The 27,576-nt window shown below is 35.8% G+C and overlaps 1 protein-coding gene across 5 annotated transcripts in view; it reads left to right on the forward strand.

Moving 5' to 3' along the window:
• The window catches only part of LOC125654190 (uncharacterized), a 65,823-nt gene that overhangs the window by 33,953 nt on the left and 4,294 nt on the right, over positions 1-27,576 (forward strand). For 2 of the 5 annotated variants that reach the window (XM_048884020.2, XM_048884015.2), the window contains exons 29-53: positions 2,099-2,676; positions 3,125-3,321; positions 3,425-3,547; positions 3,680-3,830; positions 4,288-4,426; positions 4,779-4,992; positions 5,985-6,105; positions 6,402-6,599; positions 6,841-7,036; positions 7,439-7,534; positions 9,833-9,973; positions 15,801-15,896; positions 18,052-18,141; positions 18,318-18,491; positions 19,007-19,935; positions 20,565-20,691; positions 21,138-21,363; positions 21,475-21,670; positions 22,756-22,835; positions 23,581-23,845; positions 24,244-24,422; positions 24,755-25,109; positions 25,269-25,397; positions 25,641-25,795; positions 27,073-27,367. In XM_048884020.2, coding sequence (XP_048739977.2) covers positions 2,099-2,676; positions 3,125-3,321; positions 3,425-3,547; positions 3,680-3,830; positions 4,288-4,426; positions 4,779-4,992; positions 5,985-6,105; positions 6,402-6,599; positions 6,841-7,036; positions 7,439-7,534; positions 9,833-9,973; positions 15,801-15,896; positions 18,052-18,141; positions 18,318-18,491; positions 19,007-19,935; positions 20,565-20,691; positions 21,138-21,363; positions 21,475-21,670; positions 22,756-22,835; positions 23,581-23,845; positions 24,244-24,422; positions 24,755-25,109; positions 25,269-25,397; positions 25,641-25,795; positions 27,073-27,367 — 5,450 coding nt within the window. Of the gene's footprint in view, positions 1-2,098; positions 2,677-3,124; positions 3,322-3,424; positions 3,548-3,679; positions 3,831-4,287; positions 4,427-4,778; positions 4,993-5,984; positions 6,106-6,401; positions 6,600-6,840; positions 7,037-7,438; positions 7,535-9,832; positions 9,974-15,087; positions 15,151-15,800; positions 15,897-18,051; positions 18,142-18,317; positions 18,492-19,006; positions 19,936-20,564; positions 20,692-21,137; positions 21,364-21,474; positions 21,671-22,755; positions 22,836-23,580; positions 23,846-24,243; positions 24,423-24,754; positions 25,110-25,268; positions 25,398-25,640; positions 25,796-27,072; positions 27,368-27,576 lie in introns of all 5 variants that reach the window. The other 3 variants (XM_048884013.2, XM_048884018.2, XM_056144603.1) reach the window with 3 other exon arrangements.

Consider the following 27,576-nt stretch of genomic DNA (forward strand, 5'->3'; position numbering starts at 1 on the left):
TAAATTGTTAAAATCATGGCCCCCGGGGGTCGGATGGGGCCACAATAGGGGATCAAAGTTTTACATACAAATATATAGAAAAAATCTTTAAAAATCTTCTTCTGAAGAACCACTGAGCCAGAATAGCTGAGATTTATATGAAAGCTTCCTTATATAATGCAGATTCTAAATTGTTAAAATCATGGCCCCCGGGGGTCGGATGGGGCCACAATAGGGGGTCAAAGTTGTTTTTGTTTTTTTTCTTTTTTTTTTTCTTTTTTTTTTTTTTTTTTTTTTTTATTTTTGATATAGTGCAGATTCAAGTTCATTAAAATCATGGACCCCGGGGATTGAATGGGGCCTCAAGGGGGGCATCAAAGTTTTACATACAAATTTATAGGAATAATCTTTTAAAATCTTCTTCTCAAGAACCACTGAACCAGAAAAGCTGAGATTTATATGAAAGCTTCCTGATATAGTGCAGATTATAAATTGCTAAGATCATGGCCCCCGGGGGTCGGATGGGGCCACAATAGGGGGTCAAAGTTTTACATACAAATATATAGAAAAAATCTTTAAAAATCTTCTTCCCAGAACCACTAAGCCAGAAAAGCTGAGATTTATATGAAAGCTTTCTGATATATAGTACAGATTCTAAATTGTTAAAATCCTGGCCCCTGGAGGTCAGATGGGGCCACAATAGGGGATCAAAGTTTTACATACAAATATATATGAAAAATCTTTAAAAATCTTCTTCTCAAGAACCACTAAGCCAGAAAAGCTAATATTTACATGAAAGCTTTCTGACATAGTGCAGATTCAAGTTTGTTCAAATCATGGCCCCTGGGGTAGGATGGGGCTACAAGGGGGGATCAAAGTTTTTCATACAAATATATAGGGACATTCTTTTAGAATCTTCTTCTCAAGAACCACTGAGTCTGAAAAGCTGATATTCACATGAACAGCTTCCTAACATAGAGCAGAGCTAAGTTTGTTCAAATCATGGCCCCCTGTTGTAGGATGGGGCCACAATAGGGGATCAAAGTTTTACATACAAATATATAGGAATTTTTTTAAAAAAAATCTTCTTCTCAAGAACCACTGAGCCAGAAAAGCTGATATTTACATGAAAGCTTTCTGATATAGTGCAGATTCAAGTTTGTTCAAATCATGGCCCCTGGGGGTAGGATGGGGCCACAAGGGGGGATCAAAGTTTTACATACAAATATATAGGAAAAATCTTCAAATATCTTCTTCTCGTGAACCATTGGGCCAAAGAAGTTCACATTTACAAGAAAAATTTCTGACATAGTGTAGATTCAAGTTTGCGAAAACTATGGCCTCCAGGGGTAGATTGGGGCCATGATAAGGACTACGGTTTTACATGCAAATATATATAGAAAGTCTTGTGATATGGACCAAGGTGACTCAGGTGAGCGATGTGGCCCATGGGCCTCTTGTTTGTTTTTGGTTTAGTGATGGATTTAGACCTACACTGTAGATTGTTTTATTGTGCTGAAATGTTAGTACATAATTTTAGAGACCTAATTAGGTCAAGCTTGAATCTATCAATAGGTACACATATCTCCTTAATCACTTACATGGAGATCAGTGAATTAAGAATTGTTTGATCGGCCCTATATATGACATATACCCATGTATACCCAATAACCTTCATGTACATGTATAGATTATTAAGATTTCATATATACCAATACTAAACATTTATTTACTTCCTTATGAAACAGATATACATGTATTGATGACATTGCTCATTTACACGCTTGATTCCTTGATAGCCCTCCTTTACTTTCTATGACCATTCCCTTTCAAACTCACAAGTCACAGTCTCTTTTAATTTTCTCTTTTAAATTTCATGTAGCACATGAAATAAGTTTTATATTGTGTCTTCACATTTCGTATTTTACAATATGTTTTGCATATCCTGGAACTTTTAATTCCGCTGATGTCGGTGTATTTTTCAGGACTATTGAATTGAAATATAATTATGTAAGAAGTTTTAAAATTATTAAGCGAAAATGAACTGAAGTTTACAAAGTATATGATTGTATGATATTAAGTAAAATAGTTTCATCTTTTTTAAAAATTCTCTTTGCAGATCAGAGTGTCATGACAGATGACAATTATGAGAAAGGAACCCAGACTCCAAGAGGAAAATCTCGAGTGAAGACTCTCGGAGACAGTTATGGCTCAGGGGATTTCTCCGTGAATCGAGCACAGTCTCGCAGAGCACACAGATCAGACTCGGAGAGTGACACTGAGTCTGAAACAGGCTCATCAGAAACCGGTAGTGAAACTGAGAGCGAAACGGACTCCGAAGGGACCAGGTTATCAAATGATGGAAGCGTCATGGTGGTAAGCATGAAGGATGCTAAATATGCCCCTAAAGTCACCAGAGAAGAAATTCAGCAGAGCAGGCCCAGAAGCAGTTACATGACCAGAGGTGAAAAGTCCGACAGTGCGACACAGTCAGATATTGCCCCAAGACCTCCATCTGCTAGGCGATATCGTGATATCAATAGTCCTCGCTCAGACTTCAGTCCAAGATCGGTGAGGCGTGCAATTATTGAAGTGGAAGAGACAGCCTCTGTGGATTTGAATGAAGACAAGATGATGAAGAGTGTGGTTGTATCTCAGGACAAAGGACACCGACGCCGCCGAGTGGAGGAAGGGGAAGTAAGTGTGGGAGTTACAAATTATCAGCCAAGTTGCAAATCAAATTATCAGTAAATTCAACTGTTTGTATAAATTATGAAATGGCAACATCAGCAGTTTGGTTTCGGGGAAGGGGGGGGGGGGGGGGGGGGGGCTTAAGAACTGTACATCCTAATCAAACCAAACTATTATGAGTGTCTTTATTGTTTAGAGAGGTCATGATACCCAAACTCATCCAAGTTTAATGTTACTAATGATAGACTGCATTAAAGTAAATGGGTTTTTAATCAGAGCAAATTGTTGTCACAAATGGAGAACATAAATGAATTTACAAGTAGGGCGAGTGAATTTCACCTGCATTATAACTTCCTGGAGGAAAAGTGCTTCAAATCTCAATATGACAGTCCCTGTAGTACAGTAGTAGGGTAATTCATAGAAAGTCTGTCAATGATATATTGCAATTTTTCAGCCTGTATATAACCCTGCCAATGATGCACAAGTGGGTGTGCCAGCCCCAACTATCAAAGTGTCCAGCATGGGCAAGTCAGGACTTATCGTGGAGTGGTACATCGACAATCATGTTGAGTCGGATTATGAAGTGCAGCAGTACATTGTAAATATTGTGGGACGAGACTTCAGTGCCAGGGATATCAACAGTCACATCAGGTATGTAACACCACAACACTCAAATTTCAAGATTTGTAAGTTTTTACAAAGTGTGGTATAATTATATTTTATGAAGTGGTGACGGTCAATCTTAATTTTTCAGTTTTGAATGTAACCTTGTGGATATCAAAGGTCATGGGGTCAGAGGTACTCAGCATTGCTGGACAATGGATGGAAACAAACGTAAAATCAATATACGGGGTCTGTACCCAGACAACACATACAGGTGAGCCCTAAAAACAGGGAACATATTTTCAGACCTGCTGGGAAATGTTTGCCTGGTGTGTATTTATGCTGCAACCAAAATATGCCTTTCTACATTCTGTCCCTAAGTCACAGTGTATTTTTGATTTTACAGAGTGTTTGTAGTAGCAAACTATGGTTTTCGTGATGATGAAGATGAACAGAAACCAATAGAAGTCCAGGCTACATCCCCTGTCATTTACTACACAACGATCGGACCCCCACTCCCTCCATTTGTCAGGGTGCTCAGTGTCGGCTTGTACCAGGTATGTACTACAGACTATGCATGCATGATATTTACAAGATTTACCCATATGTCGAAGTCTTTCATGCAAAGGCAAGTGATTCACCACAAAAACTTTCTATTGATTTTAGAAGTTCTATAAATTTGATATTTAAATTTCTGCAATACATTCAGCTCTTAAAAGGGTTGAGAAAATCGTGTTGTAAAACATGGTTATAGTGAACCTCCGAGGCCAGTGAAAATCAGTTTGTTATAACCAAACTTCGTTATATCCAATGAAATTTTTGTTTTCCCTCTCATAGAGGAATTAGATATCACTTCGCAATACGCGTGAATTTGTCATAAACATGTTTGTTATAAGCATGTTGTACTGTACAGTGGATTATTATCTTGATTGCCAGATGTTTCTTCATGATTCAAGGGAAGATAGAAGTTCTGAAGAAGCCAACGTATTCGCAGTTTTTTTCTAATTTTTTCAGGCTACTGTCCAGTGGGACCCTCCCAGACTTCAGAGTGGACTGGAATTACTGGGATTTAAAATATATGTGGACAACAAGGTCCTGCGTGGCCTTCAGAGGAAGGACACCAGGCAGATGGTCATCAATGACCTAGTGCCAGGTAATGATTATCTCCCTTTGAAAGTGTCCTTTGTGTAAAAATTGATATGGATAAAAAATGTGCAAATTTCTTTACTGTTTTTGAAGCAATTCAATATTTTTGATGTGATTTTAAGATTGATATAAATTTACACAAATAAATAATGGAATTTTCAGACAGATTCTCTTATGAAATCTAATTTTAAGTGCAAAAAATTTCATGTTAAATTTGTTACTTGTAGATATTTTGAAATTTCAACAAATTATGTTTTGGTTCAGAGCATAAAAATTATTGTATGTATGGCAAATAAATGAAACATAACAGAGTGCATGCAAAGAATGCTCTGTTTTAATCTGGATATATCCTTTATTAGGAAAGACAATCGGTGTGGCTGTGGTAGCGGTCCTGAAACAGAGCGGTATAGAAAGCGAACCCTCCAGACAGGTACACATCACCTGCCCCAAGAAACCCCCTCCCCCACATGTCAGTCAGCAGCCCCTCCACAAACACGGCAGTGTGCTGGTGGCCTGGGACAAGCCGGCGGGTGTCAGGCGAGCAGTGGCTCAAGAGGGAATTACTAGCTACAGGTAAAGTGAAAGAAGAAAATCTATGATAATGATCTGTCATAGAGCAACATCTAAGTATATGTATATGCATGTATCTTTTTATGGATTTCAAAGTCGTAAATAATTTTGAAGCACCAGTTATAAAACAGGTGCTCTAGAATTATTGTATGCCATTGATTCTTTGCACCGATAATCAATAATATAGGGTTATTGAACTTATATTGGTGAATATTGGCACGAGTTGGCTGTGAAAATGCACGAGCTTGCAAGTGCATTTTGACAGCCAACGAGTGCCAATATGTGCCTGTTTAAGTTCAATAACCCTTTTATTATATAGCTAAAGTATTTCGTTGTTAAATTATATCCCTTTTCACTCAAACTACTCCAAAATAGACGAGAATTCATCAATATTGGCAGTGTGCAATAACAGCATGCATTTCTTAACTGTTCAATATTTAACCCGTCATTAATGCATGAAGCAAACTGATTTTGTAAATGGGGACATCATAATTTATGTACAGTAAAACATTTTGCTTAAGTAAATATCAAATACCGGCTCTGTCAGATTCGGAGGACTGTCGTTTGACATTTTGGTTTGTTTACGTCGTTAAGGTAACGTCAATATTGAACGCTCATACTCGGAATGTTTCGGGCGCATACAATTCACGCAATGCAAAGTTAGCGTTCAATAAATTCTCAGGATATTGAACGCTAACATTCTCTAGATTTTACGCAGATTTTATATTAGACTAGTTATAAGCTATATAATATAGCACCCTTTTCATACACTATGTACGCTCAAAGGTGCTTGTCAAGCTGACAAGAGATGTTTTAAATACACACTGTAGAACTTGTTTGTTAAACATCATAAAGTTTAAACTTTATCAAACAGAATTATAATGCAAGTTATGTGGTGTAGTGATCAATTGTATCTATGCTTATGAATGAATTATAATTTCCTATTAGATAAAGAATAGTATAATTTAAAGCATTCATTTGTCATTGGGTTGCAGAATCTATGTGAATGATAAATACTTCGGAAAGATTGATGCATCACCAAAAATGGATCGTCAAGGATATCAGTATGTGATTACTGGCCTCAACCCTGAGGAAAGCTACGATGTCAAGGTCAAGGTATGAATGTGTTAATCAATCTACAGATTTCACACCCTTTTGTTTGTTTTGTATGTGATGCTTGATAAGCATCATGAAATTATGTTCAAAATTATTCAAATAGTATCAAGAAACAAGAGATTTAATTCATAACAATGATATATTAACCTATGTTACTGAATTACCATTTTGCCAATATAGTCTGTAGGTAGAAGTATTTTACAACATAAAATGCACAAACCTAAAAAGGAATTTCAGTGAGATATCATTTAGTATTTGAAACATAAATTTGAATATTAGATATGTATATTTTATAGAGTATGTCAGGCCAGAAACAGGTAGATCCGGACCAGAACCACATTTTCTGTCTCAGCGAGAGCTCATTCTCCAACATCATTCCTGTTCAGGCTCCGGCCGCCCCCAAATCACCAGAGCTCAGGCTAGAGAGCATGACTCCGCAGGGAATCAGGGTCACATGGTTGGCTCCACAACAGTATGGGGAGGCGGAGATTTCTGTGAGTGATCAAGCAAAATTTATTTTGGATGAAAACAAGATGAAAATCAATCTAGAATGAATTAAACTGAGTTTTGAGATACAGATGAATCAAAAGTATTCAATGTTTGTGTTGGTGTAAATGTTACTATGAGACATTTCTATATCAGAAACTGTTTAATTTTTCTACAGAAGATATCCATGAAATGTTAAAAAAAAATTGAAACTGAATTACATTTATTATCTTCTCAACATTTTGACAGGGTTATCGTCTGCTGAAAAATGGCAAACTGTATGGACACATCATGGGACCAGATGTAAATGCTGTCGACATCACCGGAATCTCCCTGGGTGACAGAGTAGTCCTGCAGCTCGTTGCCTTGACAAATCATCCAGTGGGAAAATTAGAGCGAGCTCTTCTGGAACTAGAGAGAGATGAGTCATCACCACGGCAACAAGGTATACTCATGACTCATATCTGTGTGCAGTTTTTTCATTGGTTAATCTAGTAACAGTGTGACAATGTTATTCTCTTTATTTCATCATGAGGTTTTGTTAAAAGATATTGTCGCTATTTATTTCTTGATTTGCACAATTAATGAAGATTGTTTTGAACTTTCACCTTAAAATCCTGAAAGAGTGCTCAATGGTTGACCAATATATTTTATTAAATTGATTAATTTGAAAAATTTATCAAATATCACTCGCATACACAATTTGTAAATACATCTAGTGCACATTACCAACAAATGACATCAATACATACGAGTGTTTTAACACCAATGTGTCAACTGTTGTGTCCTCCGTAGAATCTCACGAGTTTTATATGTTCACCTTTAGTTTGTGTTGATTTTGCACTAGCACAACTCACTGGTAGTGATCAAAAGGTGTTCACTCTGACAGAGGGAGTTAAAACCAAAGGCTGGACAAAAACTGAGTCTACTAACAAACTGGAGGGTAACTAACCAGTTTATGACTAACCACTTCCTCTTCTGCTTATAGTTGTGGTGGATTACAGCTAGCCTCTATCATGCAGCCTTATGTAAATGTAGCCAATGCTTTGTTATCTGTTAGTGTATCAGATGAGAATACAGTAAAATAGGGTTATACTGAAGTGCAAAGGCTATTCAATTTACTTCATAATAGGCAGGATTCATTATATTCAATTAGCTATTTTTTATTTTCATTTGAGGGAATGAAAATCATTTCATAATAGGTGGTAGTTTGTTATAAGCATGTTTGGGACAACCCTATTTTACTGTAGTTAATTATCTTGTATAATTGATTCTTATTTTGTACATGTAGTACATATATCGCTATGTAACAGTTCCTATGTTACTTTGTAAGGAAAAAACTTCATAATTAAAACTGCTCTGGCTACTATTGAACTGGAATTGTTAAAAAAGACTGTTGACTGGCAGGATATCATTTGGCACTAAAATGGGCTATTTGTCCCGTCATTTGGTTAAAATAATGTGGCCGATGTATGCCTCTCAGTGGCATTTGAAAGGGAAATTTAGGTCATTTTAGTTAGCAAAAACACTAAACTGATGTGAAAATGGCAGAAATCATTATCAGCCATCATTTGTTTAGCTGTGGTCCCTACTGTTTTCACCTGGGAGAAAAGTCATGTAGTGAACTGGTTGAAATTCTCCGAAAATTGTACTGTACAGCTAGGGAGAGAGATGGATGTACATTTAAAAAAATATGTGACTTCCATATGACTTTTCCATATGGGTACAGTGTGTAACAAAAATGTTGACAGGGATCTCGGGCCTGACAGATCAACTGTTGTTGCCCTTAACACAAGTCAACAACTGTATGTTGTCCAATAGCAGGTCTTGATTTATCGTTGCACCAGTATATATCAAACTGAATTCTAACATTGAGTTAGAAGTCTAAGTATGAACAAGGTGGCTCAGGTGAGTGTTGCAACCCTTGAGCCCCTTGTGTATTACTCCTGCAAGTACTGGAACTGATATTTAGTATGTAGTTGTTAATTGATGAGTTACAAATCAGGACTGGGTTTCATTCTATTGACCAACTTTAATGAGAGTTATGTCCCTTGGACTTTAAAAATTTCAAAGTCAATTTTTCAGATATATTTCTCAGCACTTGCAGATATTGAGCTGATTAGTTACAGATAGAGTTTAAATGATTTCATGGAATTTATAGCTTTCTGATATTTCGATATGGTATGGATGTGACGACAAGTTTGCTTAAAACTTGATGTTAATTGTTCCAGAATGACATAATGACTATACTCATATTCTCTTGGTTACCATAGGGACATTTGCTTCCTTCCAACACATCTAGTATAATTTCACTTTAAAAGATACTTAATTCTTTTAAAAATATATTAAAAGTACATTTACTGTAAATATTGTGTACCTGGGACAGGTAAAGACCATAGTGATCCAACCGTCTCTGATTTAACACAATGGGCAGATTTACCAGCTCATTAGTTTCAAATGCCTCGTTTGTTATCTACAGACAAAAATGCAAGTGCTTTGCATTGATCACTTGATAACCGAGATTTTAAATAAGGCCAAGGACATATACAGTGTTATTATAACAATTATCTACCTTTCAAAGCTCTCTTTCTCTGACTTAGAAATGTTGCTAGTATGTTCTTCACCGTCAGGTGATGTCTGGTAAATGAAATATTAAATTGTCTTTTAGTTCTTACAGGCCTTGATATCAGGGGCCTGGGCCTTTCCAGTTTGGAAAAAAATGTAGTGACATTTGTTTGAAATTGGAAAAAATGTTTCATACAAAGAAGTAAGAAAAAACAAACAAACCAGTGCATTAGGGTATAATTGGACTCCTTCTGACTTTTCAATTTGGTCAAAGCTTACCTCATTTAATAAGCAGGAGCCAAAAAATTTGGTTTCCTTAACAATTTTGAAACAAAAATTATAATCTGTGGACCTAGGCAGCTGTGAAGGAGATTTATGAACAATAAAGCTACCCTGCTTTGATTTGTTTTCATTGTTTGGAAATTCTAAAGTAAAAATTGTTAAAAAATACCTGCTTTTTATCATTGAGAATGGGGCCTTATTTTGGCCCCTAGAGACCCTTTTTTTTAAAAAACTGTCGAATTTCATTTATTATTCCATTACATTTTCAGGAAGTTGATACATCTATTGTTTGTTTTGTATTGTTTTGAATTTTTAGAACTTCTTTTTGAAATTTTTACAGTTTGCAGGTATTCCTGTTACACATGTAATTTATCTTTTATCCTAATATCAACAGATTTGTTACTTGGGGAGAAATATGCTGGTTGTCGTCCAGGACCCAAACTGACTGTCCACTACACCGGACTGGTGAAGGCTCCTGATGAGGTGTGGTTAGAACAGGTCACTGGACACTCTGCATTAGTGGTGTGGAAAAAAGGTAGGAAGATCTAGTCAGTCTACATCCATTATCGAGTCACTGCTGTTCAAATATTCTTGTATTTGGGGTGGGGGTGGGGGGGGAGGGGTTGCCATTCTGCCATATTGTTTGTCATATGAAGACCTTTGACCTTTCATGTCAAAATATAAACTCAGAGTGCTCCTTTATATTAATTAAGTATTCATTTGATATTATAATTAGTGTTAAATGGTCAGAATGTTTATTGAACTGAAAATCTGACTTGAATTCATCTTATGAATGATTATCTAGGTTTAGTCGTATGGATGACTTGAATTTAACGCTAGTGATTGATGTGACCATATACTAAATCTCTGAAGATAATGAAATGAGTTGGGTTGTAGATATTCAATGGAGTAGAGAGAGAAAAGGAGTACATTAAAATTTGGTGTATTGATGTCAACATAACTGCAAACATTTAAAATTTGTTTATAACACAAGTTGTGTAATTTCTGTAAGCGATGAATTTAAATATGATTAAGTTCCTCTGACAATTTTCTCATTTCACCATCCCATAATTCAATAATAAGCAGACATTACTGCACGCACAAGCCCACAGCTATCAAATCAAAGATTAATTCAGACTATTGAATACAGAAGGTTATTTTAGCAAAGAGTTTTGATGTTAGCATCTAATAACGTCAGCTTTAACCTTGCGGGTATGAATCTGACGAAAATATTCATCAAAACAGATCCTGTAACTGTCGTAGTCTATAGCTGTTATCCTCACGGTTATGTCTTGAAAAGGTCGACATAGCACAGTGACATGGTTCAGAATTCAGTGCTGTACAGGATCAGATAGAAGATCCAACCAGTCTGAAATATAACCGCGCTACAAAATCAGATAGGGACGTGTACGCAGGGAAAATATAATAGCTTGCACGAGGGTCCACTCAACGCAGTGCAAAAATATGCCCTTTAAAAATCACGGTCCACTAGACTCTTGAATAAATGGTTGATTATCTAGAGATTCAATATAGCTATAAAATACATCTACATTATCTGATCATTGATCATATCTGCTATCTAAAAGACCTTTGTATGGTCGTCTGTCGATTGCAAAAAAAATTTTGGAGATGACTGTTAGCTGTCGGAATTTAAATGTTAAGTTTGTAGAATTTGTATCTAATATAGTTAAAATGACGCCTTCAAAACTTGGTGATAAGGAAACCAATTTTGAAATTTGGTTTGATTTGAAGTTTTTGTTAAATCATGGACATATAAGAAATGAATCCCAAAAGTTCTATACTGCGGTAATAATCTCAAGAATTTATTATTTCACAGGTGATTAATATTTTATTGATAATGATTTAATAGCAATAAATTTGATCATGTACATGTATGTGTCCTATAACTTTTTTGAAATTGATTTTCTCCTTCTGTATATATACTCATAATATTTTCCAACTTTAAAAAAAATTAGCTCTTTAAATGTTTTGTATCCAGGAATTATATTCTAAACATTAAATTTCCTCCGTAAATAGATACCATGCATAGATCAATAAAATACCATTGTAGCTCCTGGGTTGCTCTCTCAGGAATTGGACAAGCATTCTCTGATCAATTAACTCTTTAAAATGTGACACCTAAAGGTATTCAATACACATTATTATGGTCAATAATTTTAAATTCTTCCATTTTAAATATTCTGGATCCTCATAATGGTTTTTTTCTTTTAAAGTTTGATAGTCTTTGTTTTAAATTAAAGGGTGTAAGCCATTTGCGATCCTCAAAAGTACTATTTATATTAGTGTCTCAGATGAGCGATTGGGGGAGTAATGATGCACTTTGTTTGTTATTTCTCGGATTCATTGAGCCTTTATCATTCCGTAACTATGAGGAGGTGAAGATCAACTCGATCCAAGAGTTCTCTTACTGATTGATCGGAATAATTGAGCATTGATTTTCACTTTAATGCATGTCAGAAGAATGTCTTGTGTGATCAGCACTACAGAATGACATTTAAATGCAATGTGTTTAACGTGTTTTAAACGACATTAATACACAATGCTTCTAAAAGTATCGAGGATATCTCAGCAAAAGTTGAGGAATATTTCTTTTATCTTTTAACGGTAGGTAAAGTGTCTGTTTTCTATAGATGTGTTCTAAGCTTTTAAAAAAATATTTGAAAGTTGTTAGTTCAAGTTGAAACTGTGTATGTGGTTCCCATATTTTATGTTGTGAAATTTACTTCACTACAAATTACAATCCGATCCTTAGAATTTAATGCTGTACATGTTTATAACTGTACCAATTACTATATTTTATTTTATTTCTCTCGATGTTTGAGTTAGGACATCGAATACACTAAAATTTTGTTTATTTCATATTTTAAAGATATGAAATAATTGAATAATGTTGATATCCATGTATAGAAAATTTCAAGTTGTGAGAGAGAAAACACACTGTTTGACGACCTACAATGAACAAGAAATTCAAATTTTGATTGTATACATGTGACTGTGCCCCATATTTGCTATACACAGAAAAGAATCTGCTTCCAATATACATACTTAATAATCATACTTGTAGGACTTTTGAGATAATTAACTGTATAAAGTATTGATATTTACTATTTGTATGAAAATTTCACTGAAACCTATACATGGTCAATCATTCAGTGTTTGAATGAAGGCACGCGTATTGAGAGGTGGGAGATTTCAGTAGCCTGATATATGATATTCTCTCCCAAACACTGGACACGTCATTTATCTCTAATACTGTCACGATAATATTGACTGTTCTTTTCCATGCAACTATCAAGTTCATGTCAGTTGTTAAATCTTAGAATGTGTGAACAATATATATTACAAGCACTGTTTGCTTTTCAGCGCTCAGACACACGTTTTCAAATTGTACAAGTTTGCTAAGAGGGAAATTGACCGACAAAAACAAACATAATAAACTGCCATATCCGATAGATTTGTTAGATATGTACTAGCTTGTATTTTTAAAAGAAAGGCATGTACCTTGGTAATTTAGAATACATATGACTCTCTCTGAAATCCAAAATAATGTGGATCTAAGTGTATATGAAATGAACAAAACACCTAAGATACTAAATATTCATTTCTGCACACTATAAATGCTGGTGAGAAAATTTTGTGAACGATAAGTGTCGTTTTTTTCCTTCAACAGTGATATTACACTTGTACCCATATTCAACTGAAGACATTAAAATGGGGGGAATTTTCATTTTCTGAAGTCGATTTGCATACTGACTTTCAGATGATTTTAGATTTTGTAAGTCCTATATTCTAAAGCAGTGTTCAAAGAACCATCAAATTATATATTCATTTCAACTGATATTAGCATTTTTTAATCAAAGACACCGAGCAAAAACTACAGAGTTCTATCTGTCGAGATGTCACACCTCAGCTAGATCAACAGTGCATGAAGAAGCTTCTTAAAATGTCTTCATGATATGGGACTGAAAAAAGTTAATGTAGAATCCATTGAACTGCAATTCATTTCACTCAACCATAATTGATAAGTTTTTGTGTTCAGCATGGGTACCGTGGTCTTTAATTATTTAGTATATGGTAAATATTGATTTGAGTTGACACAATAGGGGTCAATCTCCATAATTACAAGGTGTAAAGGTATTAAAATTCAAGTCAGGCCCAGCAGCCTTTGAAATTAAAGTGACTAGAGTTCTGCAAAGTATAAATATGTATTCAAAAATATATGACTTTTTGCCTATCATATTATTTTCTTTCATTTCAAATTCAGTATCTGTGTGTTCCCTTTGCTTAGCGGGGATCAGAATCAAATAAACGAAACATTGTTGCATTGAAGTGTTTAGGTTTTTCTGATGATGGAACACAATTGATGCATGTTTTGTATGTATATATGAGAAATTCTATTTCCCTACCTATGATTTGAGAACATTTGTTTCTGTGTATAGATAATATTAGATTTGGTCTGTTACAATGATAGCCAACTACATATCTCACAGAATCCGGGATTTCCTTGTCTTTTTTCCCCTCCCTTTCTTTTTCAATGAATTCATTGCAAAATTTTTAAAGAATCTTTCAGCTTAAAGCAAAAGAAAAATATTGTATTTAAATGTTTAAACAGTACAAATATGTCACAATGGTGTCAGACATTTACTACTGATTGGGTGAAGTTGCCACCTATTACACCTATAGTGCTCTCATTTTTTGGATGTAATTGCAATTTGGTGTCCTTTGTTAGGTATGGAAATTTCTCATAACGATCAAAGTGTTTTCCTTTTAGTTAATACTCGCAAATAAACTTATCTAACTGTGACGTAGATTAGTAGTACAGTGCAGATTTTTTTAAATTATATATTTCCTCTCTGTGACATTTCCAGCGTTAGATTATTCTGTGTATCCCAGGAACATGATGGAATTTTTACAGCTGGTTTTTGCCATTAGCATCCATGTAGGAATTTTGGAATGTCAAATTAATCTGGGGGAAGCAAAGCAATCAGTGTGATATTGGTGAAATATTAATCAATAGTGTTAAATTATGTCAAGATTTTTTACTAATTATATAAAATGGATATTCAACCCCTCTTTTGATATAACATTGACAACAATATTAATTGCTAAGGTTAAAATGAATATTGTGGTCTTTCATTCATATCATTATGAAAATATTGTCAACTTACAAATGTACTTGTACCTGAATTAACTACACTTTCTACAAACTTTTTTTCAAAAATGTTGGACTTGCCACATTGAGAACATAGATTTAACAAATTTACATCTTGTTCAACAGAGGTCATAAACTGCACTACATACGTGGACATCAGACTGGACCTGACTTTCAGTTACGCTAATCAATTGTCCGGTCACACACCCCTCTGAAAAAAAGAAATGTGTAGAAGTGATGTAAAAAAAAAAATCATTTTGTATTAATTCTTTTTAAGATTTATGAGGTATCATTGTTCATTATCTTCCCCTATCTTTCATTTAAAACCAAGCAATCTTAAGAGAAAAAAAATTAAATTTTACACAACAGTCCACATTAGTTGAAAATGCATTATTTCTCAGTCCAGCGACCACAGTGTATCATTTTTGAGCTGTATATTTCTCTTTTTCATTTTCATCACTTTTAAATATTTGTAGATGATTTTATCGTCCTTAACCAGTATCTTCATGAGCAAGATAAGCTGAAATTCCCTATCCCAGGTGAAATTGAAAGCTTTGATGTGTAACAGTGTTTTCCTTTGCAATAAAGTTGACAGATTTTTTTTAAAGCATTGTGTGGAAGTTTTGAGGAGCTTTCTTCTACATCACAACAACATGATGAATTTGGTCATCTACTAAAATGTTGAGATGAATTATGCTTTGCATGATAACAAATTGACGTTTCTCTGAAGGAGCTTGCTATCTAAACGCTGGTTTATTTTGAATTGGTGCATTTTGCTATATACATTGATGTTTCATTCTTTGTCCTTTGTTGTGTTACGGACAGTGTATCGTAACCTTGGAACAACCCAAAGAGTGCTTGATGGACGTCAATGTTTTTATCAGCAAGAATTGAGAATACTTGAAAAATAATGATAACATTAGCTACAGTGCAAGATAATTTAGATTTAAGGCTTCTAATGTGTGCATTATTGCTTTACTGGACATAAAGGTAAATGTTTATGAAAACGGATTTGAATATCTGTGTTTTATAAGACAGAAATGAGATGACTATAAGACTTAAGAATATAACCAGTGCTTCAATTGAGAAATGTGACGTTAAGTTGGGCTATCGGTTGCTTTTTTGTATAACTGCATGAGATATGCTTTGAATTGTGGTAAATGATGTTGTCTCTGTCTTCTTTTATCAGAGGACAATGTACACGGTCACTTTGTACGACCTGACCATTATGTGGTGACCTGGTGGTGTGGTGATAAAAGTGATGTCCAGAGTGAGGAATCCAGAGGTAAGAGTTCATGTAAACTACATTATTGTAGGTAGCCATAGAAGTCTGGGTCTGGTTCACACCATGTTAGAGACCACATAACTGTAAACTATTGTAGGTAGAAGTCTGGGTCACAGCATGTTAGAGACCAGATAACTGTAAACTATTGTAGGTAGAAGTCTGGGTCACAGCATGTTAGAGACCTGGTAACTGTCAATAGGCCCAACAACTGTTATACAGAAGTTATAGAGGTTCAATAACTGTTTTACAGATTTGTTACAGAGGCCAGTAACTGTTGCACATGCCCAGTAACAGTTGTACAGGTCCAATAACTATATGTATTGTGCAGGCCTGACAACTGAAGAGTCCCAATGACTGCTGTGTATGTCCCAGCTAGAAGAGCTATTCTATAGGCCTTTTAACTGTTTTGCAGGCCCAATAATTTTTATATTGACCTGCTAACTGTTGTCAGAACCATTATAAAGGCCTATTAACTGTTGTTACAGACTCAATACCTTTTTCCCAATAACTTATACAAGCTGGCTGATTGTTTTACAGAACTGTTACAAAGGACCAATTAACCTGTTGTAAAGAAATGATGTGAAGGCCCATTACATTTTGTACAGGTCTGCATGGTTACTTTTGTACAAGCCAGCTTAGTGTTGTACAAGTCCAGTAAGTGTTGTACAAACCCATTAACATTTGTACAGTCCATCAACTTCTTTACAGGTCCAATGACTTTTGTACAGGCCCATTAACTTTTGTACAGGCCCAGTAAGTGTTGTACTATCCCAATAACATGTGTACAGGCCCAGTAATTTTTGTACAGGTCCAGTAAATGTGCAAGCCCATTAACTTTTCTACAGACCCATTAATTTTTGTACTGGCCCAGTAAGTTTAGTACAAGCCCATTAATTTTTGTACAGGCCCATTAACTTTTGTACAGGTCCAGTAAGTGTTGTGCAAGCCCATTAACTTTTGTACAGACCCATTAATTTTTGTACAGGCCCAGTAAGTTTAGTACAAGCCCATTAAATTTTGTAAAGGCCCATTAAGTTTTGTACAGGCCCAGTAAGTTTTGTACAGGACCATTAATTTTTGTACAGGCCCAGTAAGTTTAGTACAAGCCCATTAACTTTTGTACAGAACCATTAACTTTTGTACAGACCCATTAATTTTTGTACAGGCCCAGTAAGTTTAGTACAAACCCATTAACTTTTGTACAGGCCCATTAATTTTTGTACAAGCCCATTAACTTTTGTACAGGCCCAGTAAGTTTAGTACAAACCCATTAACTTGTGTACAGGACCATTAATTTTTCTACAGTCCTAGTAAATTTAGTAAAAGCCCATTAACTTTTGTACAGGACCATTAACTTTTGTACAGACCCATTAATTTTTGTACAGGCCCAATATGTTTAGTACAAGCCCATTAACTTTTGTACAGGCCCATTAATTTTTGTACAAGCCCATTAACTTTTGTACAGGCCCATTAAGAGCTGTAGTGCATGTCACTGTTACTGTCTTAGGATTAGACCTGTAGCTTTGTGAAATCAAATTGATGCATGAAGAATGAATTTTATTTCTCTCGTTTTAAATGAAATTAAAAGCATTACCATTGATTATCAATGAATTTTATATTGATTTGAAAGTAGGCCTTGACATTTGTGAGAGTGATGAATAAATCTTCAATGTAAAGCTATACAAATCTGTGTCTGAAGAGATCTGGTTACCATGTCTTTTTTTTAAATTAGATGTGGTAGAGAGGCTTTTAAAATCAAAGTACTGCTTGCTGATTAGAAAATATTTAGGACTGTAGTGATACTTAACTATGGCAAAGAATAATTATTGAATTAAGTATGTATTAGAATATGGCATTCCATTGAATTTATTTTGAAAGGAAAATTATAGTAATCTATGTACATATTAGGCATAAACAAAATATGTTATAACACCCAAAAATTAGTTTGTAGCAAATCTTGTCATGATAAATTGTCTATACAACACTGTAGTGCAGGTGGGTCGGAGAACCAGAAAATAAATTTGCTGTCACAAAACAATAAACTGGGACTTCTATAACTTTGATGACCTGTCAGAAATTTTTTGCTTATCCGTTATCGACATGGTGCGCTTTAACTGCATTCATTTTGCAATGAATTTTCATCTCTAATTTTCAGAGGATCACATTCTGATCACTGGTCTTCACCCGGCTACAACATACACCATTGTCGTTGAAGCACGACGTATGGAGAACTACAGGGTTGAAGGTCAGTTTGAAATTTTCAATCTGATTGTGATTCAGTCAGTTATGCATAAATGTTGTTACATGTATCTTCATTAATTTTTTGAAATATGCATTCTCATCAGAAATTCTCTTTTTCATATTGAAATACAAATCTTAAACACTATGATTTACATGATATGTAACTTTTTGCTCTGTAAGGAGAGGAAAATGACACTACCAACAAGTTTATCCTGACTGCCCAATCAGAAACCCTGACTCTGAGAACTGCCCGCCCACCTAACCCGCCCAGTAATCTGTCCATTGCTGCTTCCACCTGTAACTCCCTCCGACTGGTGTGGGATCCACCCGTAGAGCATGGAGTGGAAATCATAGGTGAGTAGAAATCTGAAAACTGACCATGGAATGTCTTCCAAGTGATTTTTAACTGTTGTGATCCAAGAAAAAAAAATCTGAAGATGGAGAGACAAAATGCAGATAGAGAAATCCCTATTTGCCTGTCTTGTTTAGCAGGTGACAAAGTCTTTCAAAAACTTAATAACTCAAACTAAAACATGGAGTTGGGGGAAAGTTTCCAATATGATTCGAACCAACAGTGGGAAGGGAATGAGACGACATTCATGTAACATCTTAAGTTTATTATAATGCATTTAGCTACTAAACTGTAACAGTTACATGCACAAGTAACAAGCGTGATGATGATTCTGTAACCAGGGACACTGAATATGGAGGTTTACAATGTGTCAGACTTGGAGTGTATTATGACTATCATGTGATTACTGAAGACTGGAAGACATTAGATAATGTACATAAATCCTAATATTTCATGCATTATCATATCTTAACTATATGACCTCAGATATGTTAAAGATACTTTCTTTATCTTACAGCCATTCGTATTGATGCTCAGTCCATAAACACCAGCGACCCTCATCATGTGGCTGTTGAAGTGCGACCAGATGAATGCAAAGCCGATATCGAAAATCTACGAGAGAAAACGGATTATGTCCTACGTGTCACAGCAGTTACTGATGAATATTTCGACAGGCTTCCAGAAAAGCACAAGCTCAAGAAGGTCCGTGCCATTCCCAGAGACAGAATGGTCGCTGCTGATGATTCTATATGGCTGCCAAACACTTACACCATGGCTAAAACTGCTGGCACCGAGCCCCCTGCTAATCTGAAGATCATTCAGTCATCTACTTCAGGACTGTCCGTCAGCTGGGTGCTACCCATTGTCTATGGATCTAATAAGTTGGTCGGACAAGTTTTGAGGTGGTCTGATGTGAAAAATTCCAAGAAAGGAGACAGCGAGTGGTATGTGGCCAGTCACATTAACCTTGACCCTGGTGACAATAATGTGACCATTGAAGACTTAACCCCAGGAGCGCAGTACAAAATTGTGGTAGAGGCTGTTGTAAGCATCAAGACCTCCTTAGAATCTGCTGAAAATGACAAAAACATTCAGAGGTACCGAAGAACTGCCAATGTCATGTCAAAGCCCTTGTTCACCAGAACCAGGGCACCGACAGAGCCCCCCAGGGTATACATTACAGGATACAGCCAGACCACAGCCCAGCTGTACTGGGAAAAGCCACCCCTTGTGTCAGTTATTGGCAAGGAGAATGATGGACGACCTAAATACCTCAGGAGGTACTTGGAAGGGTACAAACTAGAAATTAATGACAGACTCCATTCCTGTCTCGGCCCTAATGCCCAGAGCTGTCAGCTGACCAAGTGTAAACCGGGCAAAAAATACCAAGTGGTGCTGGTGGCCCTGACCTGCACTGACCAAGGAAAGAAAGATCGCAAGAAAAAGGTATACTGATAGAATCCCTGCAATCATGTACAGGAAATGAAATACTTATAATGTGTTAAGTCCCCATGAGTATGCTCTGATAATTATCAGAATATTTATATGGATATAAATTTCCTACAAAACAATAGGTTTTCAATGCAAATTGAATGAAGTCAATTGCTCTTTGAATATCATTATTGATGTTATAGTATTGATTTTCTTTCCAAATTTGTTTGATGAAATAAAAAATCAAAGATTGTCATTTTGCTGATCTCTGATGCCACCGTACTCATCACGATTTAACGCTGAATGTAAAAATATATAATTGTGTAACTTTGATCAGAAGAAAGCATGTGCAATCTCTGATGCCACCGTACTCATCACAATTTAACGCTGAATGTAAAAATATATAATTGTGTAACTTTGATCAGAAGAAAGCATGTGTAATCTCTGATGCCACCGTACTCATCACAATTTAACGCTGAATGTAAAAATATATAATTGTGTAACTTTGATCAGAAGAAAGCATGTGCAATCTCTGATGCCACCGTACTCATCACAATTTAACGCTGAATGTAAAAATATATAATTGTGTAACTTTGATCAGAAGAAAGCATGTGTAATTTTTTATATCTCTCCCTCTCCTTTAGTACAAAGGGGTGTACAGAAATGTAAGTCTTCAGACAGTGGACTACTCAGCTCTACTACAAGATGAGGACAATTTAGACCCCTCCCCTTCAGAACCCCTGGAGATTGTCCTTCCCAAAGACCAAGATGGTAAGCTTTAGATATAAACTCACTCATTTTCTGATGGTTTGATGCCATATTCATTTTATAGACTGCTCAGATCCTCGTGGAAATGTTTAATTCTCTGTGTAAATATTTAATTTTCTATTCTAATCAGAATGTTTTGCTGTAAGTTGTTATTTGCCCTTTACCAGAAGAGACAGCAAAAAATTGATCTGTGTAACTGAGTCCCTCTGCCCAGATAAAGTGTAAATATTCATGTTAACTTCAATAGATTTAGAGATTAAGACTAAAAGACCCAAATGGAAGGTCTTCAAAAACTTAGAGAGAGGTGCATGTTGGATAGTTGTGGGATATAGCATGAAAAGAGGGGTGGGGGTGGTATTGTGTTCAGTGCAAGTAGGTCATTGTTTCCTGACACATTACATATACCATTTTATATTTCTTTGATATCTGATAACCAATTGTCTTTTCAGGATACATCAAGGGTATAGAGTGCACATTCAAGCATGACGAAGATAGAGACAACAGCACATTTGGTGACGTTGAACTTCGCTGGGAAACACAAGGGGAGAGGAGTGATGTGATCTCTCACATCAAGCAGTTTAATGTTATCTGGTCTAACAATGAAGAGAGGCAAGTCCAGACAAAAGTTATCACCCCTGATGCCAGGAAAACTCTTATACCAGTGACTAGATTGAAGTGAGTCTATTAACATGGTGGCATTTTGCTTGCAGATGAAATACTCTGTGTCGATATCGATATCCTTGTCAACAAGCTGACCCAAAATGTATTAACTGAAATTTTTTTCAGGGCATCCTATGATATCCAAGTGGAACCCGATTACTTTACGGATGCCCTGCACCAGGTGAACCAGAGAATTCAGCTGGTTATTCCAGGTCCTCCGGATCCCCCGGAAATCTTCCTTAAATCTGTTAGTCCAGAGGAGTTTGTCATAGAGTGGGGAGAACCAAGGCTGTTTGGAGGGGTCAAAGTTCGGGGTTACCAAGTAAGTAATAAAAGAGATTAAAGGTCACCGAATTTTAGCAAGGGATTAAAAACAGAATTGAGGAAATGAGTGATTAATGCATTGCCATAGCAGAACACATACCAAACTTTTAAGTAATCTGGAAATGGAATAATGTGACATGAGTTGTAATAATCTTAGGTAGAGTAGGTTTTTGATGTGTGCCATGCATAATGAATTGCAATATTTAAGTCCTTTTTGAAGTAACAGTCAAATTTATCAAAATTTCCCTCTTGAGGTCGTAAAGTACATTTTTGATATTGAAACCCGGAATTTAAAAATTTTGGGGATTAATTTTGATAAAATTTGTTCTTTTTATCGGAATATTAATCTTTTTATTGGACTTTGTTGAAATGTTAAAATCCACAAAGCAGGCTTTGATTTAATTTTTCTTAAACAGAGGTTCAAGTGTACATGATATGAATATCAATGAAATTGTTTGTGTATGTTATGAAGGAATTACATTGATCCATCTTTTAAATGGAGGTAGCAGCACTTACGTCCAAACTTTGATCATGCAGAAACATAAATATGTCACTTGTGAAAATGAAACAAATGTGCCTGTCTTACATTATAAGTTCAAGATAATGCTTTTCAACACAACATTTTGATCCCATATTGTCAAACACCTAATCCTTCTTATAGTAAAGGTAGCCGATCAATTTTATCTGAAGAGCTCACTATCAGATAACATCTAGTGCTTTCCATTCTTTTCCTTGATAAGGTTTATTTGATTTTTTTATAAGCTCAAGTGTTTTGACATTTAAGAATTCTCATAGCAAATGGGTCGATCCACAATTTTAAGTCCGATTCCTTTGTATCCCCATGGTAACGATGTCGACATAAACTCCTTATCTGGATCTTAAGACAGTATTGATTGGATAGCTTTTGTTTTTCATATATTTCATTGTGAAATGAAATGAAGAATATGAACGAAAAGATGGTGTTTTATCACATGCTTACCGTGTCCTCCATTTTATTAGGGATCTGTGATTGTCGAATTTGTTTGGCGTAAGATCAAGTGAAATCCGTCACCTGTCTATTTTTCCTTTTTTTCGTCAATCAAGGTGTATCTGAATGACAAGAAAGTGGGAAATGAACTTAGCAATTCTCACCGTAAGGCTGTGATACCATGCCGTCCCAACAAGTAAGTGTATTTATCTAAATAATTGCTGAAAAAATATTCAAGGTAGCTTTACAAGGATTACAGAATGTTATCAATATTTCACTTTCAATATTGATATGTCATTGCAGTTGAAAGAAAACAATGCTGTTTTCCCAGCAGTGATAACAATAAATCTGCTTTGAAATCTATGCACTGCATGTTTAGTTTTACGAAGTGTAGTGTGATTCTAGAATTATCCATGTGATACATGTTTATTATATGACTGGATAAACTGCTGTCATTTCTTTGGCTGTAACCAGATAAATCCTTTATTTAGATAAATCCTTGTCATCAGATGCAAGCAGTCAATATCCTTTGTTTATAATGATTAGACTGTGTTCTTGTCATCACTTTGCTCGTTACGAAATTGTCATGGGTGCATTTAAATCACAAGATGATGTCAACACTCTTGTTTACTATTATGTCAGGTTAATTATTTTTAAGCATATGTGAAGTTTTAGATTCACACACTTTTCTTGGGATAATTTTATAGGAAATTTAGGAGTGTTGATATCACCATATGATAAATGGTTAATATAAGGAATTATCATCTAAGAAACATGACATGGATATCGACTTCATGTCTGTCTATATCATATTTCTTGGATTGATAATTTCTTACATCAACCTCATCAGAAGTCAGTAATTATATGATGTCACATTCTGATATAGAATATGTAAGGGTCAGTACAAATAGAAATAAGTATTCATGACCTTTGGCCTACAGGAACTACAAAGTGCAGCTTGTAGCACTGAGTGACAACTCCTTCTACAGTGACTCCTCCTTCTCAAACTCATTACTGGTCAGCACCTCCCCCCACTCCCCCCGCCTGCTGTCCGGGGAGGATATGGTCAGGGAGGATCAGGACATGATACCAGTCAAGGTCATTGCTGTCACAGAAACCTCAATACAACTGGACTGGACCAACTTCCTGGAGACAGAGGGGGTAGCAGGATATAAAATCCAGTGGAGCAGCGTGGCTCAGCCAGCAGTATGTCTATGAAGTTTTTAGAAAGCATTTCATATTTGAATTAATACGAAATGTACATGTAGGCAGAAAATTCATGTGGGAAAAGTAAAACACAAGAGAAATTTTAATTTTATAGAGTGACTAGGCTTTGCAAAGACTTTATTTTGTAACAATAGTAAAAGTTGTAAATAGTATTACATGGAATATATAAATGCTTTAATGAACTTATTTCTTATGGTAAATTATACAAATCCTACCATACATAAATGAGCCACAGTTGTAAATATATGGAATATAGAAATGCTTCGATCAAGTACTCTCTTACGATAAATCAGTGACATACTAATTCTGTTATACATGTATGTACTGTATTTTCATTTCCTTTGAAACTTGAGAACTTTTTATGCTTTTCTTCTCAGCAAAGGGAAGTTAAACTATCGGAGAAAGACAGCAGCTGTGTCATTAACAACTGTCTACCAGGGACTACTCACTTCGTCCGACTGACCGCCATCGACAACGACGGACAGATTCTGGAGAAGTCCAAACAGCTGACCGTTCAAACTTCAGCTCCTCCAGATGCCCCCAATCTCTCAGTTAGGTAAGAAGATTCCATCGTATCTCTGATTTAGTTGTTTTTCTGCCAGACATGAGTACAAGGATTTACCTGAATTTCTTTTCTGTCTATGGGTACAAAACTTAGTATAGAATTTCTTTATGTATGTTAATATTACTTCAATTTTGCTGTATAAATTTCCATGAATATTTATTGACTGCATGTAAAACAGAAATTTTAAACTTGGATGAAATAGAATTGTACTGTGTATTTGCTAATGTGTGTATAATATTTTGTAGATGTTATTTCCGACATGATGGATGTTGTTCTCTGATTTGTGTACACAAAATGATATGACAGTGGTTTTTGTTTTCCAGAGCCTGCAATTTCCGCTACATAGCTGTACAGTGGGAGAAACCCAACACGTACGGGGATGCCCTAGTAACAGGCTACAAAGTCTACGTAAATGGCATTGTGGAGGCCATTTTGAATGCAGAGCAGATGAGTTTTACTTTCACCCATGGGAAGTGGTGCCAGGAATATGCTTTCCAAGTGCAAGCCCTGACATCTTTCGACAAACTACACAGCAAAGTTTCCGAACCTCTGGTGGTGGTATGGCCTGGATGTAAGGCTCCTGCACTGAAGAGACTACCCACCCACAGCAGTTCATGCATCAGAATTGCTTGGGAGGATCCTTACCTCACAGAAGGGGTCAAGGTCAAACACTTCAGGGTCAGTATTTTCAGGGTTTTTTAATCATTTTATAAGATTTGATATAAAAATAATGTAGTCTTATTTAAAGAAAGGAACGGGAAATATTCTGAATTTTTCGAATTAGTTATCCATGAAAAACAAAAGTTTTTTTTAGAGAAAGTTGCCTTTATGATTTAGGCTGTTTGTGTGGAACGTGACACAGAGAAGGAAGTAACACCCTCCATAGGACCAATTCATCCCAACACGAGAGAGGGAGAGTTCAAAAACCTTAAACGAGGATCTTACAGTATCTTCTTGGAAGTACATGTATGTAGTTGATGATTTTTAACATACTGTGTATATGGAAATAAGGTCATAATTTTTTTTCTGATAACTCAAAAAACAAAAGATTGCATGCAGTTTTGCTTTTCTTCTTGCATTATAATCTGCCTCTGTTGAGCAGTGCAGTAACTTTATCTATTTTTCAAAATTTTAAATGTAATATTTTCAGTAAGAAAAAAGTCTATGTTACAGGAATAAGGTTTGTACAGGACCAATTGAATGTTTCAGTTATACAACACCGGTGATGTGGTATGCTCCGAGCCCTTACACGTGGCCCCCGCTCCTGCCCCGGATCCACCCCTGGTAACTGTAACAGTCGTTGGTCTGGATGAACGCAGAGCTCTGGAGAGGCTGACATGTGATCTAGTCAATAAGAGGGATAGGTGAGCTTTGTTTGATTTAGGGGAATCGAGAGAGGAAACACATAGAAGGATTATGATAATTCTTAGATTTGTAAACATATGTCCAGTCGGATGTAATAAATATGTACAAACAAAATCTAAATGGAATATGTACCATTTACTAGACTAAGGGTGGGAAGATAAATGTAGGATAGCAAGAAGAATGAGGAATTTCATCAAGCATTAATGAAGACAACAGAAGTCAGTATAGTTAGTTCCATGGGTACGGATGTTGCCTTCAGTGAATTCAGTGTGACAGACAAGGGTATAGATGTTGTCTTCATTGTGACAGACAAGGGTACGAATGTTGTCTTCATTGTGACAGACAAGGGTACTGGTGTTGTCTTCAGTGAATTCATTGTGACAAACAAGGGTACTGGTGTTGTCTTCAGTGAATTCATTGTGACAGACAAGGGTACTGGTGTTGTCTTCAGTGAATTCATTGTGACAAACAAGGGTACTGGTGTTGTCTTCAGTGAATTCATTGTGACAGACAGGGGTACTGGTGTTGTCTTCAGTGAATTCATTGTGACAAACAAGGGTACAGGTGTTGTCTTCATTGTGACAGACAGACAGATAATGGACAGTGAACAAAGTAATCACAGAATGTGGCTCTACTTCTTAGACAACACCAAAAGACAAGAAATACCAATGATATATATACAAAATACCAATAATATACAGTGCTCCCTTGATATATTGCCAACTTTTGTTCAAGATAAATTTGGGCAATAAAGCGGGGGGTGGCGATATAACGAAAACACCATTACTGACAATTCACTGAGCAGTCAAAAGAAATTCAATTCCATAAATTTATTTGGGTTCCATTCCATATAAACATTTTGATTATCTTGAGTTTAATTCAGTGCTCTCAAAGTACAGGTGTAAGTACTGATGGGTGTTAGGTAATTGGCATTATTATCCAGGGTAAAACCTATAAAATTTGACCATTTATTTGTGAAAATCAGTGGCATATGGCATTATGCAAGGTTGGCATTATAATGGGGTTGTTAACATGGGAGGTAATCTGTTCTTTAGGATTTTCAGGCAATAAGTGGTGGTATATCGAGGGAGCACTGTATATCATTGAAACAGAGATAAAGTTTGGTCTTGAGTCAGAAGGGTGAATTTCAATATTAATAAGTTTCCTGATCACCTCTGGATTTCTGTTTAAGTTTACTATACTAGTTGCTTCTTGGAGAAGTCATTATGGTATATATAAATCACTGCAATTACAGTATATATTTTTATATTTCCAGACTGATACGAAAAGTTGGTCATAAACTGAAGGAAATTGGTGCTTTATCCAATCCTCTGAGAGCAGAAAAGAACAGAGGAGTGATTGAGGGAGCCCATACATTATCTAGGATAGAGGAAATTCTGGAGCACTGCTTCAGTGCCTTAGAACATTACACTGGTCAGCTGATAGCTCACGTCAGCTGGTCTTGTCCACAGAGACGGAGCGAGACACAGGTATCAGGATTCAAAGTCCTAATAGATGGAAAACAATATGGAAATACCATGCATGAAGGAGTAAAACAAGTCCGCATCAAGGTAAAGTACCATTTATTATTGTAGGCTTCGATATTCTTGTCTGACCAAAATCGAAAGATAGTATTCAATAAAATGAATACTTGATGGAAAATTTTACTTATTCGAGAATTTACATTACTTGTCTTGACACAGGGTGATGCCCTTAAAATTTTTAAAGTATAGTGGATATTTATTTTTTTTAGCCCAAGGATTGGGTATAATTCTTGAAT

The sequence above is a fragment of the Ostrea edulis genome, chromosome 7 (assembly GCF_947568905.1).
Source record: "Ostrea edulis chromosome 7, xbOstEdul1.1, whole genome shotgun sequence".
NCBI classification, from domain to species: domain Eukaryota; kingdom Metazoa; phylum Mollusca; class Bivalvia; order Ostreida; family Ostreidae; genus Ostrea; species Ostrea edulis.